This window comes from Solea senegalensis, linkage group LG3 (assembly GCF_019176455.1).
Source record: "Solea senegalensis isolate Sse05_10M linkage group LG3, IFAPA_SoseM_1, whole genome shotgun sequence".
NCBI lineage: Eukaryota > Metazoa > Chordata > Actinopteri > Pleuronectiformes > Soleidae > Solea > Solea senegalensis.
In genome coordinates this window covers 12,941,497-12,964,747 of record NC_058023.1, presented here as the reverse complement: position 1 = coordinate 12,964,747, position 23,251 = coordinate 12,941,497, and the positions used below count along the sequence as shown (strand labels likewise).

The 23,251-nt window shown below is 40.0% G+C and overlaps 2 protein-coding genes across 4 annotated transcripts; both read right to left on the bottom strand.

Annotated features, from left to right (window-relative positions):
- Nucleotides 1-792: 792 nt before the first annotated feature.
- LOC122767333 (phospholipid scramblase 1-like) lies at nucleotides 793-11,507 on the bottom strand. 3 transcript variants are annotated; one of them, XM_044022812.1, is made up of 8 exons: nucleotides 11,435-11,507; nucleotides 10,484-10,571; nucleotides 6,761-7,044; nucleotides 6,208-6,250; nucleotides 5,805-6,025; nucleotides 4,476-4,637; nucleotides 2,773-2,934; nucleotides 793-2,683 (listed from the first exon to the last, which is right to left on the bottom strand). In XM_044022812.1, exons 2-8 carry the CDS (start codon nucleotides 10,494-10,496, stop codon nucleotides 2,624-2,626), a joined length of 945 nt encoding a protein of 314 aa, XP_043878747.1. In that variant the 5' UTR covers nucleotides 10,497-10,571; nucleotides 11,435-11,507; the 3' UTR covers nucleotides 793-2,623. The 3 variants fall into 3 exon arrangements, with proteins under 3 accessions (XP_043878747.1, XP_043878746.1, XP_043878748.1); XM_044022811.1 differs by lacking the exon at nucleotides 11,435-11,507 and adding an exon at nucleotides 11,111-11,406; XM_044022813.1 differs by lacking the exons at nucleotides 10,484-10,571; nucleotides 11,435-11,507 and adding an exon at nucleotides 7,986-8,113.
- A 6,796-nt stretch (nucleotides 11,508-18,303) lies between these two features.
- phf23b (PHD finger protein 23b) lies at nucleotides 18,304-23,225 on the bottom strand. The gene is made up of 5 exons (XM_044022810.1): nucleotides 22,676-23,225; nucleotides 21,445-21,476; nucleotides 21,258-21,350; nucleotides 20,267-20,885; nucleotides 18,304-20,085 (listed from the first exon to the last, which is right to left on the bottom strand). Exons 1-5 carry the CDS (start codon nucleotides 22,701-22,703, stop codon nucleotides 19,892-19,894), a joined length of 966 nt encoding a protein of 321 aa, XP_043878745.1. The 5' UTR covers nucleotides 22,704-23,225; the 3' UTR covers nucleotides 18,304-19,891.
- Nucleotides 23,226-23,251: the final 26 nt, after the last annotated feature.

Genomic DNA, 23,251 nt, shown 5'->3' with positions numbered 1-23,251 from the left:
TTGCTAGGAAACATAAAGTGTCATTTATAAAGACAATACTTCAGACAATTCAATGGACGCGTTAATATTCAATGTGTATAGTGTAGAATAAAAAGACATTACAAATAGAATGGCGAGTAAAACGGCACCAAGTGTGGCTCAGTGATAGGACATGTGCAGACATTTCTGTTCACACATATACAGTTGAAACCAGAAGTTTACATACACTATATAAAAAGACACATATGCTTTTTTTTCTCACTGTCTAACATGAAATCAGATAATCACTTTTCCTGTTTTAGGTCCGTTAGGATTACCAAAATTATTTCTATTTGATAAATGCCAGGAATAATGAGAGAAGACTTTTATTACTTTCTTCAAAGTCAGAAGTTTACATACACTAACATTATTATGCCTTTAAACAGTTTGGGAAAGCCCAAGTGAAGATGTCATGTCTTTGGAAGCTTCTCATAGGTTTATTGACAACATTTGAGTTAATTGTCTTCATATATAGTGTATGTAAACTTCTGGTTTCAACTGTATACACATGAAACTACCTGTACTTCCCATCTGCTTGCAGGAGATGGAGCAGTCACACTTGCAGTATCTAAATAAGGACTGAATCAAATTGGGAAATGTACCCAGCAACTAATGCAAAGCAGAGTGTTAGTGCAACTTGCCATTGGCTACCAATGTACCAGAAAGGAAGACTGGATTTCCCTGTGATGCATCATTTTTTCCATGTAAAACCAGATGTAGGATTTCCTCCGGAGGTCTTCCAGAGAAACACAGTGGAGAAGAGAAATACGACACTTTTGTGATTATAGCAATTTACTTTTTATTTTTACTTTTTATTTAACTGCAGAGGATTATTTTATCAAACATGCTGAAACAATGGTACAATAAAGTTTTCACGGACACACAAGAAAGACGCAAACAAATGCGGAGTCAACTGATTCAGAAAAGCACAGTCTGTAGATTGATATGACCCAGTGAAGACAAACTTGCATTGGATTGCACCTCTACACATTTGATGTAATGTCCATCCTTTAATTAGATCATCTTTCCTGACTGGTGGCAGTGCAACCCAGTATGCACAGGCAAATAGACACATGTCGTGACTGACAATGTAGATAACAAGAGTGTGGGTGACAGCAATAGTGGCATTTACAACCCGACAGGAGGCACAGTAGTCATTCATGAGAATGATTGTTCCACTCAAAACAAGAGGTGAATTAAAGAACGACAATCAACATTAACCTGTCAATATAAAACACACCAAACATGTCGAAGTTACAAGTTTCACTCCCAGCTCAAAAATCTGCATACTGACTCTTTAGACGCCTCATGTGTGGTGTTTTCCCAGGACGCAGAAAGATTCACTCACTCGCAAATTCTGCTTTTCGTTCTTTCCGTTTCCTTCCCATTTTTCCATATCACTTCATTGTACTCTCTCTGCAGCGGTATCTAGGGAAATTGAGAGGGCGAGGTTGGACTGTGGGCGCGCCATGGCAACAAGTATAACACAAGAGGAAGGAATGAGAGCATTTGCACTGTAGTCTGTGCCTAAGATGTGTTCGATTATGTACACTGGGCTTGGATACAGTGAGAGAGAGAAAGGCAGTGGAGAGGTAGAAAGAGAGCACTTTGGTAAATACTGTCAAGCAAATGAAGCTTACACTCGTGACTATGACAACAAGATATTGAAGCATCCACCCAATTTCTCCCACGCCGCCGCCATCACCTCGACAACGGCCTGCTTAATGTGGTTAGTCCTCACATTCTCTGCATGTCTACGTTCCAAAATCTGTAGCGGTTACTATGAAGGGACTGGTGGCACTGAGACAGTACTCAAGGGAAATATTAAGATTAACATGAGCTCACAGTCACAAAACTAACATGCTTAGGAGATAAAATATTTATGGTTTACACGCCAACATTTACAATATTAATAAGATACCACTGTAGATGGTAAGCATGTCATTAGTTTGCAGGTATAAAAACAAGTTCAACTCCTGGGATGGGATGCCAAAAGTCATCAAGGATTCATCCTCTAGGGATCACGAGGACATGTACAACACTCAATGACAATGACAATCCACCTGACAGTTATTCAAATAGTTCAGTCTAAACCAAAGCGGTGGACCAACACACTGCCACTGGCATGGCTAAAACACAAGTGCTATAGTTGTGAATAACATACAGGATAGATATGAAATGTATATGCCAGTGTAAGACGGACCAAATAAAGTCATTGCATCTTAGACATTTGGACATTACCTAAATCTGCTCGTTTTGTATTGTGTAGGCACTGAAATAAACATTGAGGGTCAGGTTGATTTTCTTTGGCAAAGATTGATTTTAAAAAAAAATTCAAAAATGCCCACAAACTTTATGGAGTGTAAAGAACATGGCAGCCAGTGTCACCGAGTTTGGAGAGTTTGCTGACATCTGGAATCGATGGCTCATTAGCTCATATTGGTCTGTGTTTGTGTATAAAAAGTGTTAGCACCGCGTTGGCTGTAATCTCGTGAAGAAGAAATAGGCAAACATAGCAAATGAAAAGAGCAAAATGCATAACTGGAGAAAGTCCTTGCTGCCATGCTTTTGATTTCCCTCCTGTTGTTTTTTTTCTCCTCCTTTCTTAATTGAACACAGTGCTGCGCTGGTTGGCCTCTCCGACTTTCTCGAAGAACATGAAATCCTGTAAAACAATGGACAAGGGAATGGTCGTCAATCATAAAGATCCCATTCATTGAAAAGCTGCGTGGTTTTCAGAGATCACGGACTTACAATGAGGAAGCAGGCTCCCATGAGCACGGCTTTCAGCTTCACGTCCAGGTCCAGTGGGAACTGGATGCCAAAGTTGTCCGTGTCGGTGAAGACTTCTTTCAAGAGACCACTCCACTGCTTGGAGATGCGACCGATGGATTTGTCGTCATCCACCCCCTTCAGCTGTGACGTAAAAAGAACGACAGTGATCCTCACACATTCCCATTTTAAAACAAAAATGTAAAACTACCCCTTTAGTATACACTATCACAACGTTAGTTAGTTAGTTAGTTAGACAGATTTGAAACTAAAAGGTTTCATTTAAAGAAAAAATGTGAACATTTTGGTTCATAAAACCTTGATATTTAGTCTTCATGGACAGAAATGATGCATCTTTCATCTGAAAACAGGCTCCGTCAAGCAATACTATCAGACCTGACTGAGGCAGCAGCGCAGGGGTGAGCAATAAGCATTTATCTTCTCTTATCTCTTGTTTGAGTAGCAGAGTTCATTGTTGCCTCCATCTGTCTTGACATAAAACTAAATCACTTCCTGTGTGGAAATGTCGCCACCTAGGCTGTGGAATAAATACAGTCTACAACCAGCAGCTGTTTGGTTGAGCAAATCATCCATCTAGGTTAACATAAAGCTTTTTTTAAAATCAGGAATTAAATGATCTCTTGATCATTAGTGGACAGCTCAAAGTGCTTGTGTGTGAGAGAGACCTTTGATAGTGCTTTTAATTTGATGGACAAGTAAATTCTGTCATGAAGAAAGGTTTTTATCAACTTAGACTTCAAAGGCTACCTCCCCCCTAAAGATGTGGAGAGGGTAATTCATGTTGTTATTACTTTGCAGCTGGATTACTGCAACTCCATGTATTTTGAAATTGACCATTCGTTGATGCATCGTCTGCAGCTTGTGCAGAACGCTGCAGAGCGCCTTCTGACCGGGAAACACATGCAACGCCAATACTGGCTCCACTGACTAGCAGTATGTTTAAATATTGATTTTGAAATTCTCCTGTTTGTTTTGAAACTCATGAAATGGCCGGCACCTCAGTATCTTCGAGCTTCTTTTATTATGCCTTGTATTATTTTTTTAATTTGACATTCAGTAGATCACTTTAGTCAACCACGGTTGTTTTTAAACGTGTTCTATAAACAAAGTGTGTGTGTGTGTGTGAGTATATGACCCAATTGAAACTGTAAAAAATATTCAATGTGATCAGTGTTGACATTTAGTATATTTACAGGAAACACACAGCGTGTATTTACACTATGACTAAACACGGTAAATTTTTGTTTCACAACATGTGCTAAAATATTATGTCTATCGGAGCTTTCAGTCAGTCATCCAAGACTAATGGACCTAATGGACATTTTCGACAACTTGATCTGTTACTCAAGTTAGTGGTGTGACTCAATTTCCAGTAAGTCTGACAAGCTTAGTCAGAACTGACCTTAAACATAACCCCTCCTTAAACCACAGGTCATCCTTTTGATATTTTTTTTTTGTGCAGAAGAATCAAGCTGATCAAGACAACACAAAGAAATGCCCATAAAAAGTCTCATAGGTGAATATTTGCCAGATGAAGAATGCAGCAAACAAATCGCACCTCTGTTCATGTTAATTCGTGCTTCATGTTTAAATGTGTGTTTAAATAGGACACTTTACAAAAAGGCGACCATCACCAAAATATCAACAACTATATCTCACTGCACCTCAAAGTTGACATCCCCGCAGCAGTTGCAGGCAAAGCAGGGCCCTTCCAGTTTCAGCAGGTTCTGCTTATTAGCTCCCTGGATGGTGAAGCGCGGCAGGAACGGGTGCCAGGCCTGTTTGACGAAGCCTATGGTGGTGCCTGGAGGCGCCTGGACCTCCATCTGTGGGTCACAAAGTTAGACACAAGGGAATTTAATTTGAGTCGCCTGCTCAATTGTGGCATCACATAGCAAAGGTAATGCATCTCACATGGCTCCTGTCTGGTCGGTAAACAGAGGACTACATTCTGTGACAGTGTAGGAGCTCGAGTCTGAGCCAACGGGAATGTCCTGCAGCCAAATACTGATTAAAACGTAGACTGAGAGCGAAAGGTCTGAGAGGTGGAGGGGTGGCCGGGGATTGGTGCGGCTCGGAGATCATTTGGACAAAAGAGCAATTCATAGTCTGAGAACACTGGTTCACAAAGACACTGAAACGCCTCATCACAACTCGACGGCAAAAGAAACATTATGTTTTCTGTCTTTCTTTTTAGTTGTAACATGAGTACAGTTTCACACTCCTGGCTTTCTTAGTGTCAGTGCCATGGATGATAACATTCATTTATTTGAAGGAATAATATTCCCGTAATTGTGGCTCGATAAAATACTGATAAAATCATGTAAAGATAAGGTATATACCAAAACCAATAATGTGTGAGTGTCATTACTTTCCAACTTCCCTAAGCCGTCTTTTAAAACATTACATTTATATCACTTTTCTTTTTTTTAAAAAAGTGTTAAGTGTTGTAAAAATTATGCTCAAGAAGCAAACTGTACATTTTTTTAACTGAAGATTGATGCACACAGCATTTACAGCAGCAGGGCAATGTATGCGGACTGAAAGTAAATATACCACAGTGGGCCCACATGAAATATATGTATGAAATATACTGTACATCAGACTTGGGATACATAGGATAGTAAAAAAAGAAGGTATTTTTTACTCTTTTTGTTGCCATTTGAGGAGATTACATTTTTATTTTTGTCTTTTCAAAGTTCAAAGTTACTTTTACTGTGATGCCTTTACAACCAACCACAGATTAGAAGCTGTTTAATCTCTCGCATCACCAGAATAACAATATGGTTGAATATTAACACCATAACTCATGGTAGACATTGTCTTGACAAGCTTAATGCACATATTAAAACAAAGACTTCAGTGTTTACCCATAACTAGCTGAAGGAAGGATTGAATTGTTAACACATCGACCTGGTAAATATTGCTGTGGTGAATCATTACATAACAAGGCTATTAACGGCTCATTTTGACACCAATATTCACAGCCTCACCTCTTGCAGGCAGCAGGGACACCAGCACGAGACGCAGCGGAAAGGCCGAATGAGGCGGATGACCTCTCTGTCCATGTTGTCCTTGATCTTCATGTCGAAGCTGCGCAGCGAGCCGCAGCAGTTCCTGGTGCAGCAGTCGTTCTTCTCTTTGGCCTTGTAGATCTTTTGGCCCAGGCTGTTCTTTATCTCATACTGGTTGTTGGTCTCAAACCCAATAAATGCTGGCCGAAGTCAGGGAGATTAGGGAAGAGATGGAAATGAAACAACAAAGTTTTGATAAGCAAAGCATTCCAAAGGCCTGATGTCATTTTTGTGATTCTGAGGTCTAACAGCTGCTGTTTACATCCTGTGCTCAAATGTGGCAAGAAGAAATATGACTGTATGAATAAATAGCATGACTTACCTTCTAAGAGTTCCACTTTTTGGTGAATCAGGATCTGGTCGATCTGAAACCAAATGGTAGAAAACAATGTGAAAAATTTAATTCTAAAAAGAATCAACAAAAAAATCTTCTCATGAATTTTCATGAAGGCACTGACTAAAAAGAGTCACTTATAATCTTGCTTCTTGCAGACTTCGTACACACGGTGTCCCTTAGTTTAGTTAGTTTGTGTAAATTCAGAAATACTGTATTTGAAAACAAACAGCCATTTTGAGAGGGAACAGCGCTAGTTGTGTATTTACATATTCAAAACATTCAAAAGGCTGTGAGGAGAAAGGTCATTCAAAATTGTTTGAATAAAAATGAGAGGTTGAGGGACTAAAGAAAGAAACAAGAGATTAAGGGACCCTAACCCACTAAGTCATGTGGTGTCACTTTGCGTTTCTTTGTTCATTAACAGCCAGCACGTTGTAAAGTGTAGCGAGAGAACTCATTCTTGGCTGAAGGAGTGGTACATATGTAATCTATTTCATAATAAATCAAATGGTAGGACAGCATTTGAGATCTGCCCTACCTGTGTGAGGTACTCGAGCCCTGGTGGGACGCCGACAGGAACCACAGCAGGAACCCCAACCGCGGAGATTCCCCCTGGAGCGACGCCATATTCTGGACCTGGAGATACTGGTCCTGGCTGATACATGACTGGAGCTGGGCCTTGATTGTAGTTCATGTTGAAGCCTGGTGCAGGAGCTTGACTTGGGTCTACATACCCCGCTGGAGCAACTGGATAAGGGGAGACCGACTGGCCGCTGGGATGACTCATGGGGTATCCCGAGTGGGGATAAGAGTTTGGGTAACCTGGAAATAAAAAAGATTGTGATATTAGTTCAAATGTCATTCTCACACTCAACAGGTATGTAGTTGTAGCCACTTGTCTACAAACAATATATCCAAATCAAACTGAATTGAAAGACCACTATTACACAAAGGGCACGTGTCTTTAACATGTATGTCCAGTCCAGATTAGTGTTGTGTACTGTGTGGTTTCATCTTCTAAAAAGCAAACAAAAAGAACAAAGAGATTTTCTGTGTCTGCCTCTCTCACTCCACAGGGCGACAGGTGCATTCTGGTCCCCAGTCATCCTAACTTATGGAGAGCCGACACTATACCCAAACCAAACATACCAGATAACAAAAATAAATTAAAACGTGCATCACTAATCAAACTAGTAATTTAACTTAAGATAAACATATTTTAAGAGAATACTCATGAATATTGACAATAGTAAAAACCAAATAATAGTAGTAGTCTTGGGACTGACTATTATCATTATTATTATTATTATTATTACTATTATTATAATAGATATAACACATTTACCCAGGAAACACAGATATAACCCATTTACCCAGAAAACACAGATATGACACATTTACCCAGCAAACACAGATAGAATAAAATATAAAGACACAACTGAAATAAAAAATGTAATAAATTAAAAGGAAAAAACACAAATTAATGAATGTTCTGAACATGAAACAAACAAAAGAACAAAGAGATTTTCTGTGTCTGCCTCTCTTACTCTGGTCCCTCCCCAGTCATCCTAACTTATGGAAAGCCGACACTATACCCAAACCAAACATACTAGATAACAAAAACCCATATCAAAACATTAAAATCAAAATGAATGAATGTTCTGAACATGAAAACAAATCAATAAAACCACTTTCTACTTCCAAATCTTGCCTCATAATTCATAACCCAAAGTCTTGACCAGGTGTGGGTTTCAAGCTCTTACCTCCCAATAAGATGAAAAATAGAAACAGGTACCGAGGTCGTCACTGCAGCAACGCAACACAGACTGAGGGAATCGTGATCCGTGTGACTCTGACTTATCGCAGCTGCTCTGTGTGTGTGCGAGTAGGTGTGAGTAGGGGTAAGTAGGTGTAAGTAGGTGTGTGCTACAGATCATTCTGCCCCCCCCTGCTGGGAGAGTAGAGCCAATAAGCTACTTATTAGTCACAATACAGTCTGACTGCTCTTCCAGGGAAGTGTAAATAGTGGACTGGACCCATACAACAACAGTGGTGTCCTTTTACACCATTGTCAGTGTATACACAGGAATTTGTTTAAACTATGCTGGAACTTGTTCAAAGTCATTATCTAGACACAACCAGAGGAGCTGCCGGCCACAGTCGTAGCAGCAGTGTCTGACATCACGTTTAGTGGAAGACTGGAGTCTTGTGATAAAAAAAAAAAAACAGACACCAGTACATCAGCTCCTCAATTGGTTTATAAAGCCACAATTAATAATATGTGTCGATCGTGGAGGAAAGGACATTAAGTGGCAATTAAGCTGCAGCAGGAAAAGTGCATGAAGAGTAAATGGAATGCAGTGGGAAGGTTGGGCATCTGATCCATGTCTCCCCCCGTCTCCATGTCTAACTGTCCATTCAGGGGGTGGTTTCTAACATGTTTCCATGAGTTTTTTTTGTTTGTTTTTTAAGTAATCCACTAGCTCTCTTTCTCCTTGGAGAAATATTCTGCTCCTTCAGGTGGACTGACCCAATTTAGTTGGTTGCTCTGCATGAAAACAACAATTTTTGCTGGCAAAAAACATGACTCTATTTGAAAGAAAAGCAATATACAGGATGTGGATGTATTTTTGTGACTTGTATTTTTGTGACTTTTTACTAGTTGGGAAACATTTAACCAATCAGAAGATTCATTGAATAAATAAAAAAAATATTCCAAAACATTATATAATTGCACTTTTTCACAACAGCTCATTGCCAACACACTAAAACCACTACTAATAGTACCCACATTGCCCTAGAAGATGGATTTCCATACTGATGTAAAAAACATTAAAACATGGAAAAAATAGATTTGGGAAACATGTGTATATATAAAATAATTATAAATCCAATAATCAAGGCTCAGTTCAATATTCACTGTGTAGTAGATGATTACCCCACAACAACATCAAAACATTAACTATTCTGTATCCTACTGCCAAAAGTACAACTTAAAAGTTAATGAATTTTGCCAAGAAGATAGATTCATTAATTAAACTGCAGCCTTTGCAGTGCACTTATTGGGTTGTTTCACGCTGAAATTTTGATTTAAAATGTATTCAGCGTTCAGCCGTACTCGTGACGACGCTTCACACCTGATGTCCTGTCAAACCCTCATGACGGTTCTCTGATTTCACGCAGATAAAGATCTAGATCTGTCTGATGAGGGTTTGTTGTTACTCTACATTCTCACGACCTCTCAGTGTTATTTATTCATCATTATTACCTCCCAGGTAAGGTTTTGGGCACAAACTCATCCTCTTCAGACTCTACACGTGCCAAGAACATTACTCGAGCGGTCAATAAAAAGTTTCCTTACACTGGAGTGTGGACTTTTCATTTTCCCCCATCCCATCGCTTCTTTCCATCACCTAGTGCTTATCAAATCAGTTTTTATGATTTTAATGATAGTTTACTTGGCACTGAAGTGTGCCCCTCCCTGTGATTTTAATAGAAACATTCACTCGTACGTCATGTGCCATGTGCCGGTGCTGAGTCACAGCAGACAAAACTGGTTTTTGTCATCCAACAACAAAGATTAATGCATTGTTTCTTCATTAAATCCTTCCACAGTGAAGGTGTGGACGTGCTGACATTTCAAAACTATACTACTGTGATAAAACCCTTTAAATTACAATTAAGGGGCGACCAAACCCTCTCGCTACTTCTGTCTTCTTAACAACAACCAGAGGTCAAAAAGAGGAAGTGAGTAAAGCTATGCAACTCTGAGGCTCGTGGTTGCCTCACTACTTTCTAAATTACAAGGAAACACACCGCACTCCTCCGTGTGGATGGGTTAAGTCTTCAAGCATTCCGGGAATTTCTTTCAAATTAACCAACCTTGAGGAGGGTACATTTTCGCAAGGCCACTGGGGAGAACTGGACAAGTGGGACAAGGCAGTCATTCATCCATTCATTCATTCTTTCATTATACGGCAACATTCAATGGTCAGGTTGTACCAGGAACATCTCATGGAAACTTGAGATGCGTGAGTATTATCATATTTACAATAGCTGTGGAACATGACACAATGGAAAAAGTGAAGTGATCAAAGTCTTTAGGCCAGAGGTGAAGCTGTTGCATTACACAGATATGAAGAGGAAAAAAACTGGTCATTCCTCTTTCTCTCTAGACAAACAAAGTAAACATAAAAGCTGTGTAGGTGTATATTTTTCCTCATTTCCCGTCCCCACGCCTGTTTTGTTGAGAGGCACTCACCAGGACCAGACATGGCGAGAAGATGGCTGTTTCTGGACACAGGGAACTTTTATTATCGTGGCCTTTTCCCCGGGATCTCTGTGGGAAACTGTTTGGAGTGAAAGGAAAAGGGAGGAGTGAGGAGGGTGATGTCAAAAATCCCTTCCTCAAAAACTGAGGAAGGGATGCAAATGGGTGTTACAAAGAAACAGTGGAGTGCCATAATCACACAAAGCACACCACAGGCAAATCTAGACATGATATACCACACATATCCTGTGACACTGATACATAGAGAGAGATCTATCCCTGAATTGGGAGCAGGCATAGAGAAAAGTGGGTGCAACATGTCTGAGAGGCAGGGGGAGGGGGAGAGGGATTAGTTTTCCAATCTACGTAACATGTGGTGCTGTATGTTTATTTACCGATTGTTATGTTTACATTAAGGTCAAACTGTTCACACAAAAACGGCTCCCCTCCCTAAAATCAGAACAGTACATTCAACAGTTAAATTAAATTAAAAACACACACAGCCAAACGCTTCTTATGTGAGAGGAAACAGCCACAGTTGGCCTCAGTTTTTAAAAGATGAAAAAAAACAAAAACAAAAACTGCTAAAAGACTGACAAATAGTGACACAAACCTCACCTCTTTGTCAGCCGATGTCCAAACAAGAAAATTATAAGTAACGACCAACGAAAAGAAACTAAAACACCTCCTAATGGAAGGAGCAGAGAAGGCGTTTCTCAGTCGTCTTCTCCCCTGCCCGTTCCTGCTACCCTCTCTCTCTCTCTCTCTCTGTGTGTTGTTGTTGTCTCTTCTCCCTCCACTCGTTTTTTCTCTACATTCTCCTCCCCTTTTCACTCTCATGTGGGTTTTATTAACTCTGCTGTGAGTTAACAATATTATCCCAAATCTAAACTCCAGCAGGGATGTGTTTATTCATTAACGTTAAACGTTGTGTTTTTTTACCTTCGCTTTCAGTTGCAAACGTTGAGTACTTCCATCACGCAGATGTTTTTATGACCGTCAACAGCAAAAGGGAGGAGCCTATGGCAAGCCGTTTTAACACGATAAAGCCACTCTGTCAAACGTGGTGCTTATTACCACCACTAGAGGACGCCAATTACTCAACAACAACAAACCAACAGTAGACGGAGAGTAAGGCATTTCCAGGCATGAATTCAAGATTCATTTCATCTTCTCCCATTACGGGTCGCCACAGCTGATCATCTGCCTCCATCTTGTCCTATCCCTTGTGTCCTCCTCTGTTCCTGCTTTCACAACATTTATGACCGTTCTCTGTGCTCTTCCTCTTCTCTTGCCAGGCAGCTCCATCTTCAACATCAACTTTATCTCCAAACTGTCCAAGATGAGCTGTCCCTTGAACATCCTGTCCATCCCGATCACTGCCAACAAAAACCTCACTATCTCCAGCTCTGTCTTCACATCACCGCTGACACTTGTCTCCACCCACTCCACCCTGCCCGCACCCTCGTCTTCACCTCGCTGTCCATTGCTTTGGATGGCTGGACCCCCCCACATATTTAAACTCATCCACTTTCACTACTTCTACTCCATGCATCTTCACTGTACTAGTTGATATCCTGTCAGTCACACACAGGTAACTTAGTGTTATACATATATATATAGACTGAGTCTCTCAGGTGACCCTACCGACCCTCTTTCACACCAATCACAGGTGAAAAACGGGGACCTGCACTCAGGGCCGGCTCTTGGCATAGGCGATATATATAAAAAAAAAAAATTTTTTTTTTTTGTTTTAAAATAAAAATGATTTTCTATTCCCAGTCGCCCTCATTTGTGTGTTCTCTCTTGCAAATAATAAATATTAACAAATGAATAAACAATAATGTTCCTAAAATGTGGTGCTGCTGAATCACATGACGGGATCAGAGGTCAGGTCACAGACAGGTGAAGCTTTTGTTATTAACGACATGAAAAGGCCGTCCAAAGCGCCCAACACACGGGCAATCTCGCCTAGGGCACAAAATTAGGTAGAGCCGGCCCTGCCTGCACTGTTTCACATATCAACGCTCTGGACCAGGGGTCACAAACTCAAGTGACCTTGAAGCCAACAAGGATCTAGTCTGGCCAGTAGGGGGCCAGTCAAGTGAAAAACATTGCGATGGAGTATCACAATGATAGATATTTCACGGAATTTCAAAATAAAAGTGCCTGTATTGACATGGAGTGATATTTAGTTTGTGATAGTAATGTATTTGTGATGCTATTGCTATGCTATTACTATTGCTAAACAAAATATCAAGTGGTGGGCCACATTGGACTGGAGGGCCGCATGTGGCCTGCGGGCCGCAAGTTTGAGACCTTTGCTCTAGACAGGTATCCAGTCTAACGTGTGTGGATTTTTCCACCTGCTCACCAGAAGCCTCTTAGATGAGAGGTGAAACATCTTCAGCTTAACTCCAGCTGCCTGCAACTAACCCCTGAAGATGACTATGACTGACAACAACACATTCACAGGCATTCTCAATTAAGATGCATTACTTTAAATTTTAAAATATGGGGTCGGGGATATACTTACTGATAAAACAATAGTGTGGTTTAGTGTGGTTCGCTTTAATATTCCTATTGCTGTACAGCAAAATTCCTTCCAAAGAATAATAAAGATAAATCTGAACCACTATCAACGAGGAGACAAAATTGTCTCCTCGACTAAATATTAGTCAAGCAGCTAAAACATCGTTTCCAGGAGCTGGCAAGGTCCTAAAGAGAGAAAAGAAATCTGGTTTGTATTGTCAGATGACAAGAGACACTAGCCTTTAATGTTCATGAAGGGCATCTGCCTTTAATGCCCTGTGTCTAAAATTGAATGCATGTGTCATTGAGAGAGCAGTGTCCTCACAGACAACTTTGAGTTTAATGTTTACAGTTTGCGGTGGTTTTAAGTGCAATATACGTAGGTCACTGATTGACATGTAATGAACCTGGGTTTATGAGGGATTATCACCTCATTCCCACTATGTGGTGCTTTATTTTACAGTGGCTATCATTCTTGTGTATATCTTACAAGCTAATTGTTCTTCTTTTTTTATTTAGCCAACATTTTAGATTTGCCACACATAAGCAGTAATAGAATAAAAGTTGCATTAATATAGAAAAACGTCATTTTATTATTAGGCAGCATCGTGTACCTGGAATTTTTTATTGTTGATACATTACTGGGTCAAAGTGTCATTTTAATGTTGCAACTCATCGAGGTGGAGCCATTTTTAAGCTTCTCACTTACAATATATTAAATAATATGTATAAAGCTTGTTGTTGTTGCTTGTTGTTGAAACTGATTGACAGACTGACTGGCGACTGATTAACTGCCTGGTGAGATGATCACTACTCTGTGACTGTGTTACACCGCTTGTATGAAAAGTTTAATTGTCAATCTTCATCATTTGAGAACATTCCCAATGATGGCCAGCGTCTCTGCAGCAATACATGTATATATGAATGAATTCTCTGTTTTCACTGTTTTCTAAGGTTGTCCACATTTGTCTCTGCTCAGTCTATATTTGACACCTGCTGCAGTGTCTCTTACTTATAGGGCATCACACTGAGGCGGAGCATGAGGGAAGTCATTCAGCACACACACACACACACACACACACACACCCACAGCAAATCTATTCTTCTTAGCACTTTGGGAAACCTAAACAAAGTGTCATTCCTAACCTTGACCATAACCACACAATGACTAACCCCTAACTTAACCTAGCTACAATTCAAATCCAGTTTCTCAGAAATGAGGTTATACCTCATTAGGACTAGGTTTTGGTCTTGACGACTACTGGTCCTGACAAGGTCAGTGTTGCTGGTCCACTGTTTGTGCTGAGAAGCAGACGGGATTGTTGTGATTTGCTCATCTTACTCTCAACAAGAAAACAGTTATTTGTTTCCTGATGTATATATTTTTGCCACACGATGTAACATTTTAAAGAAACTGATTTAAATGAACACAAATTGCTTTGACATCCACTTAACCTAAGTCGACCTGATGCTGAATTTAACCCTTATCTGAACCTAACCTTAATTTAATAACTCCTTTACAACAAAATATCCTGATTTAGAGGGATTCTCCTCATGTTTACATCTGTGAGGACATTAAGTCCTGCAATGTAATAAGAGAACTCGCAGACACACACCCCGCCTGAGGCGCCTAATGAGGCCTGTCCCTGATAATGGAGGTAATCAGTGCGGCCTATCTGGCCTCTGCCCTTGCTGACACACTGTTAGCCTTGGCTTGGTTTATTTATACATGCCTGATCTATCAGCACTGGCTCTATGTTTGGTCAGCCTCAGTGTCCCAAAATAGAAATAATTAGGACAGGGCGGGAAAAGAGGAAAAGTGAAAACATGTCTGGGACAGCATATGCTCAGAGTGGACCCACTCCTCCACCCCATCCTCTGCCAATCTCTCCATCCGTCCCTGCTGCAGTGTCTCCTCTCTGTTTTGTTTTCTGGAGACAGTGGCAGCGAGCAAAGGAGGGTGGGGAAGCTTATGTGTGTGTGGTCTGCATTGGGTGGCCGTCCGACAGTGATGTCGGGGGGAAGCAAGAACGATGAAGACATGATAGCAGCGCACATTGAATGCATGATACTATCTCTGATCCCTCCGTCTGTGCGCTTACACAAACATAACATACAAAAATCAGTGTCTAATCAATCATCTCTTATGTTGACTGTCAGCAGGCATTGACATATGAGCACTATTTATTCAATTGTTGCTGTTTCACAGTTGAAAAAAAAATCTCTCTGATTCCTTTGATGGCAATGGTCTGTGAGTCAAAAATGGCTTTTCTTCGTTAATGAATAATATGTTAATCTATAATTATGCCATTGCTCATTGACAAAATGTTTTTTTTTTTACAATGGGAGATTACATATTCTATGTGAACATAGAAATGTAGGTATATATAATGCACACTTTTTTCTTTAAAAGTGCCATTAAGGTAAAGTTTTTGATCTGGTTGATTGCAGTGGTTAGTGAGGCAAAAATACTATTAAAGGAATACTTCAGTGATTTGCATTTAGCTTTGTATTACTATAATAGGGGTAGTATGTTTGAAAAATTGTGCTTCCCAAAGTGCTTAACAAAGAAAAGAATGAAGATATGTCTCAACTCAGGGGAAACTGAGGTTGGGAAGCACAATTTTTCAAACATACTACCCCTATTATAGTAATACAAAGCTAAATGCTAAAGTGAAGTACTCCTTGAACAACTAGTTTTTTTACAATGGTAATACCCTTCACTAAAATATCTGACTGTGAATTACTGGCTGGTAATTAAGCTGTACTTTCACTGACTGATAGTAAATAGTAAATTACTGTCCTAGATATCGCATTGAAACAGTAGATTACTATACCAATTCATAATAAACTACTGTAAACTACCATATTAGTTAAGTAATTCTCCTGTACAAATATTATATTTTATTGTAACTTCACACTAATTATGTCATACAGTGTATTGCTGTGATTTAACTAATATTTAACTAAATCACAACACTTAAAAATCACACTTGAGCCATGGTTCTCAAACGCGTATCGCCAGTTGTACGCAAGCTTCCTCTGGTGAAACAGAAATACTGTTGTAGTGGAGAAAATGAAACGACAAAAAAAATGATAAGAAATGAAATAGTAATTAGAGTCACCTTATCTCTCCTCCGTTTAATTTCTCTACACCAGTGTGTGAAGTATATACCACTGTATTTTAACACTGACATTAATGGTGTTACTTTGAGAGCTCAATATTTTCTCAGGTGCTACTTGCTATAAAACGTTTGAGAACCACTGCACTAGAGGAATTTCACATTAAAACACAAAGATGCAGCATTTAAAGCTGTATATAAAGCATATAAAGTACTTGAAAGTGATGTTTTTTCCCATTAAAAGCCTAAAACAGCAACATCCCCCTACAATGGCCTTATCCTTGTTCAATCTCTCCTCATCCATGCTGTAAGGAAAGTGGGAGTGGGTGTGTGAGTGTGCATGTCTGTGTGTGTGTCGAGGCATCTTGTCAGCACTTGAAATCTCGTATGAGTAACTTTGGAGATTTGAAACTAATGATGACAATGCCATGCGGCAAGGCGGCAGATGTAATTAGAATTTCTGTGTACACACACACACACACACACACCTAGCCAAAACAGCCCTTGGTAGCCCCATAATATAAACCCACCCTAGAATCATGGCTACAAATACCCTCCAGAGGGGTGAGTGGCTCAGAAGAACCCTGCACTGGAAACCAAGATCTTTGAGAACAGAACTTCACAGAAGAACTGAAGATTAAGGTGAGCAGACACTGCAGCAAAATTCAACTTAGAAACAAAAGGTTCTCTCAACTTGGTGCCACATATCATTTCACCACAGCCGTTTAAGTCGTCCAACTTATGATAACTTTCTGTTTAAATTTGCCATGTCGTTATTGCTTTTCAAAAAACTTTTTTTTTACTTTAAACTGACATGGGTTTAATGAATGTTGACCACAAAGTTCACAATAAGTCAAGACGGGAACCTGTTAGTTTAACTATAATTGCTTGTGTAGTGTGTTGTACCCCTCCATGGAGTCAGAGGCATGAAGTTGTTGTTGTATTTTGCACAGATGCTTCACTTGAGGTGTACGCTGCCTGTCCTGGCTCTTTATCTGTTGCTGGAGGAGATTTCTGCTGCTGTCGTGCCAAGCAGATCCAGAAACAAAAGGGTAGGGGCTTGTGCACATGACATTTTGGACAAACAAATGAATCATTTAAGTGTAATTGTGTGTTATAATAAGATATTCTCCTCTGTAGGAAATCAGCTGGCCAGAAGAAGAGCTCTTCTACCGCCTGTCTGAACACACAGACTTGGGAGACCTCTCTGTGGGCGACACATGGGACGTGAACAGGGATATCGGCGGTCGACCCTCTCCTTCAGAGACTTTCCTTGTCCCAACAGATCACCTTTCTCTCCAACGCCAGCACCATCACCGCAAAGCCACCGAAAAGAGGTAGGGACAAATTAAACCTAGTATCACACACTTTGGAATGGATTTAGACTGCATATTTTACTTTACAAAATGTAAATTGAGTTCCAGTGCTTTGGAATAAGCTTCTTTTTTCTCTCTGTGCCATGACTACAGGAGGAAGGTTGCTCCTCTGGACTCTATTGGCAGCTTTCAAATGGCCAACGTCCGAAACCCAAAGGTGAGGAGAAAATGTCCTTGTAAAATTATTTATGAAACCAATTTTAACTTGAGAATATACAATGAAACATTGTACAAATCACACTATTATGCCAAGTTATAATGTAACTTAAAGACAGCCCTATGCAGAGTCTATAATAAACACTGCTAGTCTGCCGCATGTTTGTCTTTTGTTGAGATGACTTGTTTATTTCTCATTTGCAAAACCAATTTTAACCTTGTATTGCTTGTGTTGGTTTTCCATAATGTTACGAATAATTTCTAGATTCTCCAATACAGATTAGAACAATGATGTTTCATTAATAATTAATGTAGACCTTGCTTTTAATAAGGAACTGAGTGTTTGACCCTTCTGTTACAGGATGAGCCTAACAAGTTCTGGGAGGATTACTGGGGCTAAATAGAAAAAGTAAACAAAAGTTTTCTCAATGGTGTTTGTTACTCTGTATGTGCTGTATTTATTCTCTTAACTCGTTGCATTGCAAGCAACTGAGATTCTTGTCAACCATCTCCCTCTACTGGTAGAAGACCCTAACATGACAAACACAATGCTGTGTGCACTTATCTAAATAAACTTTGTATATTATTTAATGTATGTGAATAAAAAGGATTTCAGAAAACCACCTTTATGTTCCCAAAGACTTTAATTTTTCAAGCTACAATCAAAGAAAACAATATCAGACTGCAGAAAATATAGATTTTTGCTTGGGTATTTTCTCTCTTCACTTTCATGTATGTACAGTTGTCAAAGAACAGGATATGTACACAGAGTTTAAAGTTGTAGAGAGAGTGCAACTGCTACTGGAGACTTACCAATACTCTCCCACAAATAAAAGAAAAGCACATGGTAAAACCAAACAACATAAACAAACGCCACAATCTACGCGGCCTCAACTTATTTTCTGTACACTACTCTGTTCTCGATGTGAGACAATCTTATTTCCATTCTCTGACTCGGGCGCGTCTCTAAACCCGCTTCCTCAGAAGTCTAAGAAATAAACAAATATATGAAATAGGAAACCAAATATTTTACAACCTTTCATTAACAAGTCTCTGGGCCATTTCGACATAATGAAGCACTGCCAAACCATTTGTCCTACAGCGATGTTACCACGCCCTCATAGACAAGAAAAACAATAACCTTACATGAAACAAAAACATCAAAATTGAACAGTTTTCAATGTAAATGTTGTTCATGGAAAATGGCTATTAATGATTGATTAACAAGCCAGACAGGGAGAAACATTAAGCGCTAAATCAAGAATGTACACAGCTACAGGCCAAATACAGACTTTGTCAACTGTAGCTCACCATACTTCCAGTACCATCCATAAATGCATTGGAGATGGTATTTGGGTTTATATTTTAAAAAGTGCACTGCTCAAATAATTGTCTGTGTGCAATTTTAAACATTTAGCAATTTAGATGCAATTGCAGACACAAAAATATTAAAGTGTTAGTTGAATCAATAAATTCAAAGATCACTTATTCGAAATCTAAAGGAGTGAGGCGTCTACATCCTTTTCATGTTATCCACTGACGACCAAATAAAACAGAAGACAACTTAAACGTAGTTTACACTAACATAACGTAAACAAATGCAGTTTAACATGTAAATTGCCAAAACACAATGAAAAGGAATAAGAGCTGCCCATCTAGCAATATGACTTACCTCTAAACAAGCAGGAAAGACATTTTACATATTTTAGGCTATATGTTGATTCAGTGTGGAAATCTTTCACTGATTTAAAGCCAAGGGAAAAAGGATTTCAACTGAAACTATGGGGACATTAAAAGAGGGATAGAAATTATTACCAATTTGTCAACATCATGAATGATTTACCTGTCAAAATGCTGGATTTGAGAGCAAATGTGAAATTGTGCACATTGCTGGCACATTACTAGCAATATATAGCCAATTAATATATATGGGTGAATTTTGTAACAAACTAAAATGATTCTCCACTGTCCCTGTTGTCTTTTTTCAGTTTCTCACAGTAGCCAAAAAAAAAGACTCAAGAATTAAAACAAGGAAAAAGAGGGATAAATAAGAATGGATTTGATTGTCAAAATAAAAGTCTACAAACTGACAATACAGTTGCCATCCAGGTGATAATTTAGGCTGTTTTGGCTGCAGGCATCAAAGAAAACAAGAGTCAGGACAGAAAAAAGAGTTTTGGGCACTCCTCATCTCTCTCCCATCCTCTTCACCTTTAAGTGTCTTTTTTGTGTCCCGACCGTCGTGTGTCCCTGCACTTGTGGCAATAAAAGATGTCGGGAACGTTGGACTTCTTGATCTTTGCACACGACAAGTGCACCCATATGCCACACTGGTTGCACTCGATCATCGGCCGCCCTGCGAATGGCTTCCCACAGTAACAGGTGATCAAGTCCCACGAATCATCCCCTGTGTCCATGAAGAAAACATTAAATGAGTCACTTTTGCTGATAAGCAGCATCAATATCCAAACAAAAAATACTAAAGGCATTAGTAAAAAATTGCTTGAAGGTATGAGATTTAAACATAAGAGGCAAACAGACACTGTATAAAACTTGAACATTACAGGACAAATATAATGATTCCCCACCTGACTCCACCATGATGTCCTCATCTGCGATCCAAGTCTCCCCCTCGCTGGAGCTCATGTCTGCTTCCCTGATGGAGTCGTCTGGCTGCATCTTCCCCAGGCCCTGCAAGATCGGCGTGGAGCCCCCGTGCACTGTGAGGTCCTCTCTGATGGGCCGTACCTCTGAGTGCATGTGTCGTGCCTCTGAGTCTGTCTCACTTTGACCTGCTGGACTCTTGAGCTTCTTTGCTTTTGGCTGTTTTGAATTTTTGCTGCGTTTGATGCGGGCCCTTTTCTCGCCTTCACTGCTGCCACTATCTGCTGTCATCATGGCAGAACCAAGCGATAACTTCTTCAGTTTTTTGTCCTTCTTGCGCTCTGCCTTTGTGCTGACCTGGCTCTCGTACAGAGAGTCTTTAAGGCGCATTTTGTCCAGCAGACTGCTATCAGAGTGCATGCGGCGAATATTTTTCCCCTTATTTGCTCGAGCTTTTCGAACAAATGTATGGATGGTGTGGATGTCGGAGCTCCCATCTGCCCACGTGTTACCCATGGAGCTGCTGCTGCCTCCACCGCCTCCATCGGCTGACAGCCCTGAACTGTGTGCAGAGCTGGATGATGTTGGGGACCATGAGCTCTCCTATAAGCCAGCAAAAATAAAAATTAGATTTCCACACTTCAGCTAGATGGCCAATACCTAAGACTACATCCACACTGTTGTCTTTTCATTTAAACCTGTCATCCAGTTTGAAAATGTCACTCCTTGAAAACAAAAATTCAAGGTTGCTTCTTGGTACTTTTTAAACTTTGCATACAAATGCAGAGAAGGGAATCAAATGCCTTTTTACAGTGGCACACATACCATGTGTACCTGAATGATCAATTAATATACAATTTTAGGCATGTTTGTATAGATACAGGTTGCCTTTGATACAGGGATTGTTTAACTTTGAAAATGTAATGTGGATGTAGCTCAATTCTAACTACCATGGTGACAATCAAATTGGATTACCTCTTTTGGACTTGGGATGTAACCAGCATATGCCAGGACAAAGCTGCAGAACTTGTTGAAGTCCTCAACTGTCCGCTTTTTCCTCTCTGGTGGCTAGAGAAGAGAGACATAAGTTAAAAATGTGAAACTACTCATGAACTTCAAAGGAGAAACACAGAATAAGATACACATTTTGTATGGTACTCACCAGAGGTTCAGTTTTACACGTCAACAGTGAATCTGTGTGAGAAAGAAAGAAAGAAAACGACTCTGATAAGTAACAAGCAAAACAACCAACACAATAAGCACCTGGGGCACCGCTGCACGCGAGTGGGCTTCAGCTAGCATTAACTTGCTGCTAACACGACTTTATATCTGTATGGGTGTAATAGAAACCTGGTGTTCATTTGTGACGTTGTTTGACATGACATAAATTGTACAAGTTGATGGTAAAATAAGTAAGTTTGCTGTTCGATGTTAGCTTCAGCAAGGTACCAACAACCGCAACCGGTGTCACTTCAGCAGTGCCTGAACTTCATGCCACATTAATTTCGACAACGATCACTGACATCAGTTAATTAATGTTAATAGCTATAAACAATAAGTTAAAAGCGTAGTTAGGATGGTTAAGAACTGTGCTGTCAGGCTTTCAGTTTGTCGTTTCGTGCTGTCTGGATAAAGCATGCTAACGTTAGCTGACATTTCAGAGTGGAAGTCAACGCGTTTAAATATAAAAGAACAACTATGGTCCTCAAAGCCCGGTGTATTGTTCCGAGTTACTAAAACCCGACGAGGACAACTGTGCAAATGCTAATAGTTAAATCAATTTATCCTAAGAGTTACCTTGTGCTAACCAGCTAATCACGCTGGCTTTCTTGAAATTGAAGTGGGAGGCTCGGTGGCTATGCTACCTTTATGTTAGCAAGGTACAAAGCTAAATCAACTGTGTTGTCAACGTTGAAGTTTCGGTTGGTGTTGAAATAGATTTTTTATCGGTGACAACAAAAACAAACTAACGTGAAACGGACAAACTTTAAAGTTTTTCCAGGTATGTGGTTGAGTGATGTTAGCCATCGAGCTACTACCGTCAAGCTAGGTGGAACGGCGCCCAACTACCTCTAACAAACCAGCCCGACTGCAATTAAGATTAACATGAGGTTAGAAAACTAACATTAATGATTTAAAACAGTGAATAATACATGTGCACTTTAACATATTTTACATTTCAACGACAACACTTAAGTTAATAAGAGCAAACCATGCTCTTAATATTGCATACGCAACCAAACGTAACATTAACGTTAGTCACAACTTGGATTAGGTAATTCGTTTTAATGACCATTAAAGTTGACAGAAAAACATAAGCAGTGATCAGGTTTTGCATTAAGGGAGAAAACGTCGATAGATGACTCGGTGTCAATGATACTAGTCAAACGTACCTTGGTGTTCGGACATTATGTCAAGCATTGTCGCCTCACCGACAAGGCCTCGATCCCACCAACAGAAGCAGCAGGCGAGCTAGCCGGAGAACAGCGGCCGTCAAGCTGTGCTTTTCCCCGGCGTGGCTGCACCCTACCGCCCCGGCAACTTTAGCAGCAACACTAAGCCAAGGGCGCGTAAAACTGAAGACGATACTCTCCAAGAAGAAAACCTCTCCACTCTCTGGTCAAATTTGTAGTATCCCAACACAGCAGCTACTATTAACGCACCAAAATCCTACCGCCTCTGAATTGTGATTAGCCTGACAAAATACTAATTCCTGTCCTTTAACGCACAGAAATCAAAGCTCTATTTTCTTCCATGCGTCATTAAAACCACAATCGAAGCTAAAAAAATACATATTACCGAATTCGTTAGATTAACGCGACTGGTGGTAAACGTATGTCCATAATGGGAACTTCGCGGATTAAGTTTGTCGTTTCTTCGCGGTTTGCATACAAAACGACTGGAGTTTCGCACGGTCTCGTCCGTGCGCGCGGCAGAAACCTCTTGATGCTGCCAGCGCAGTGTGTCTT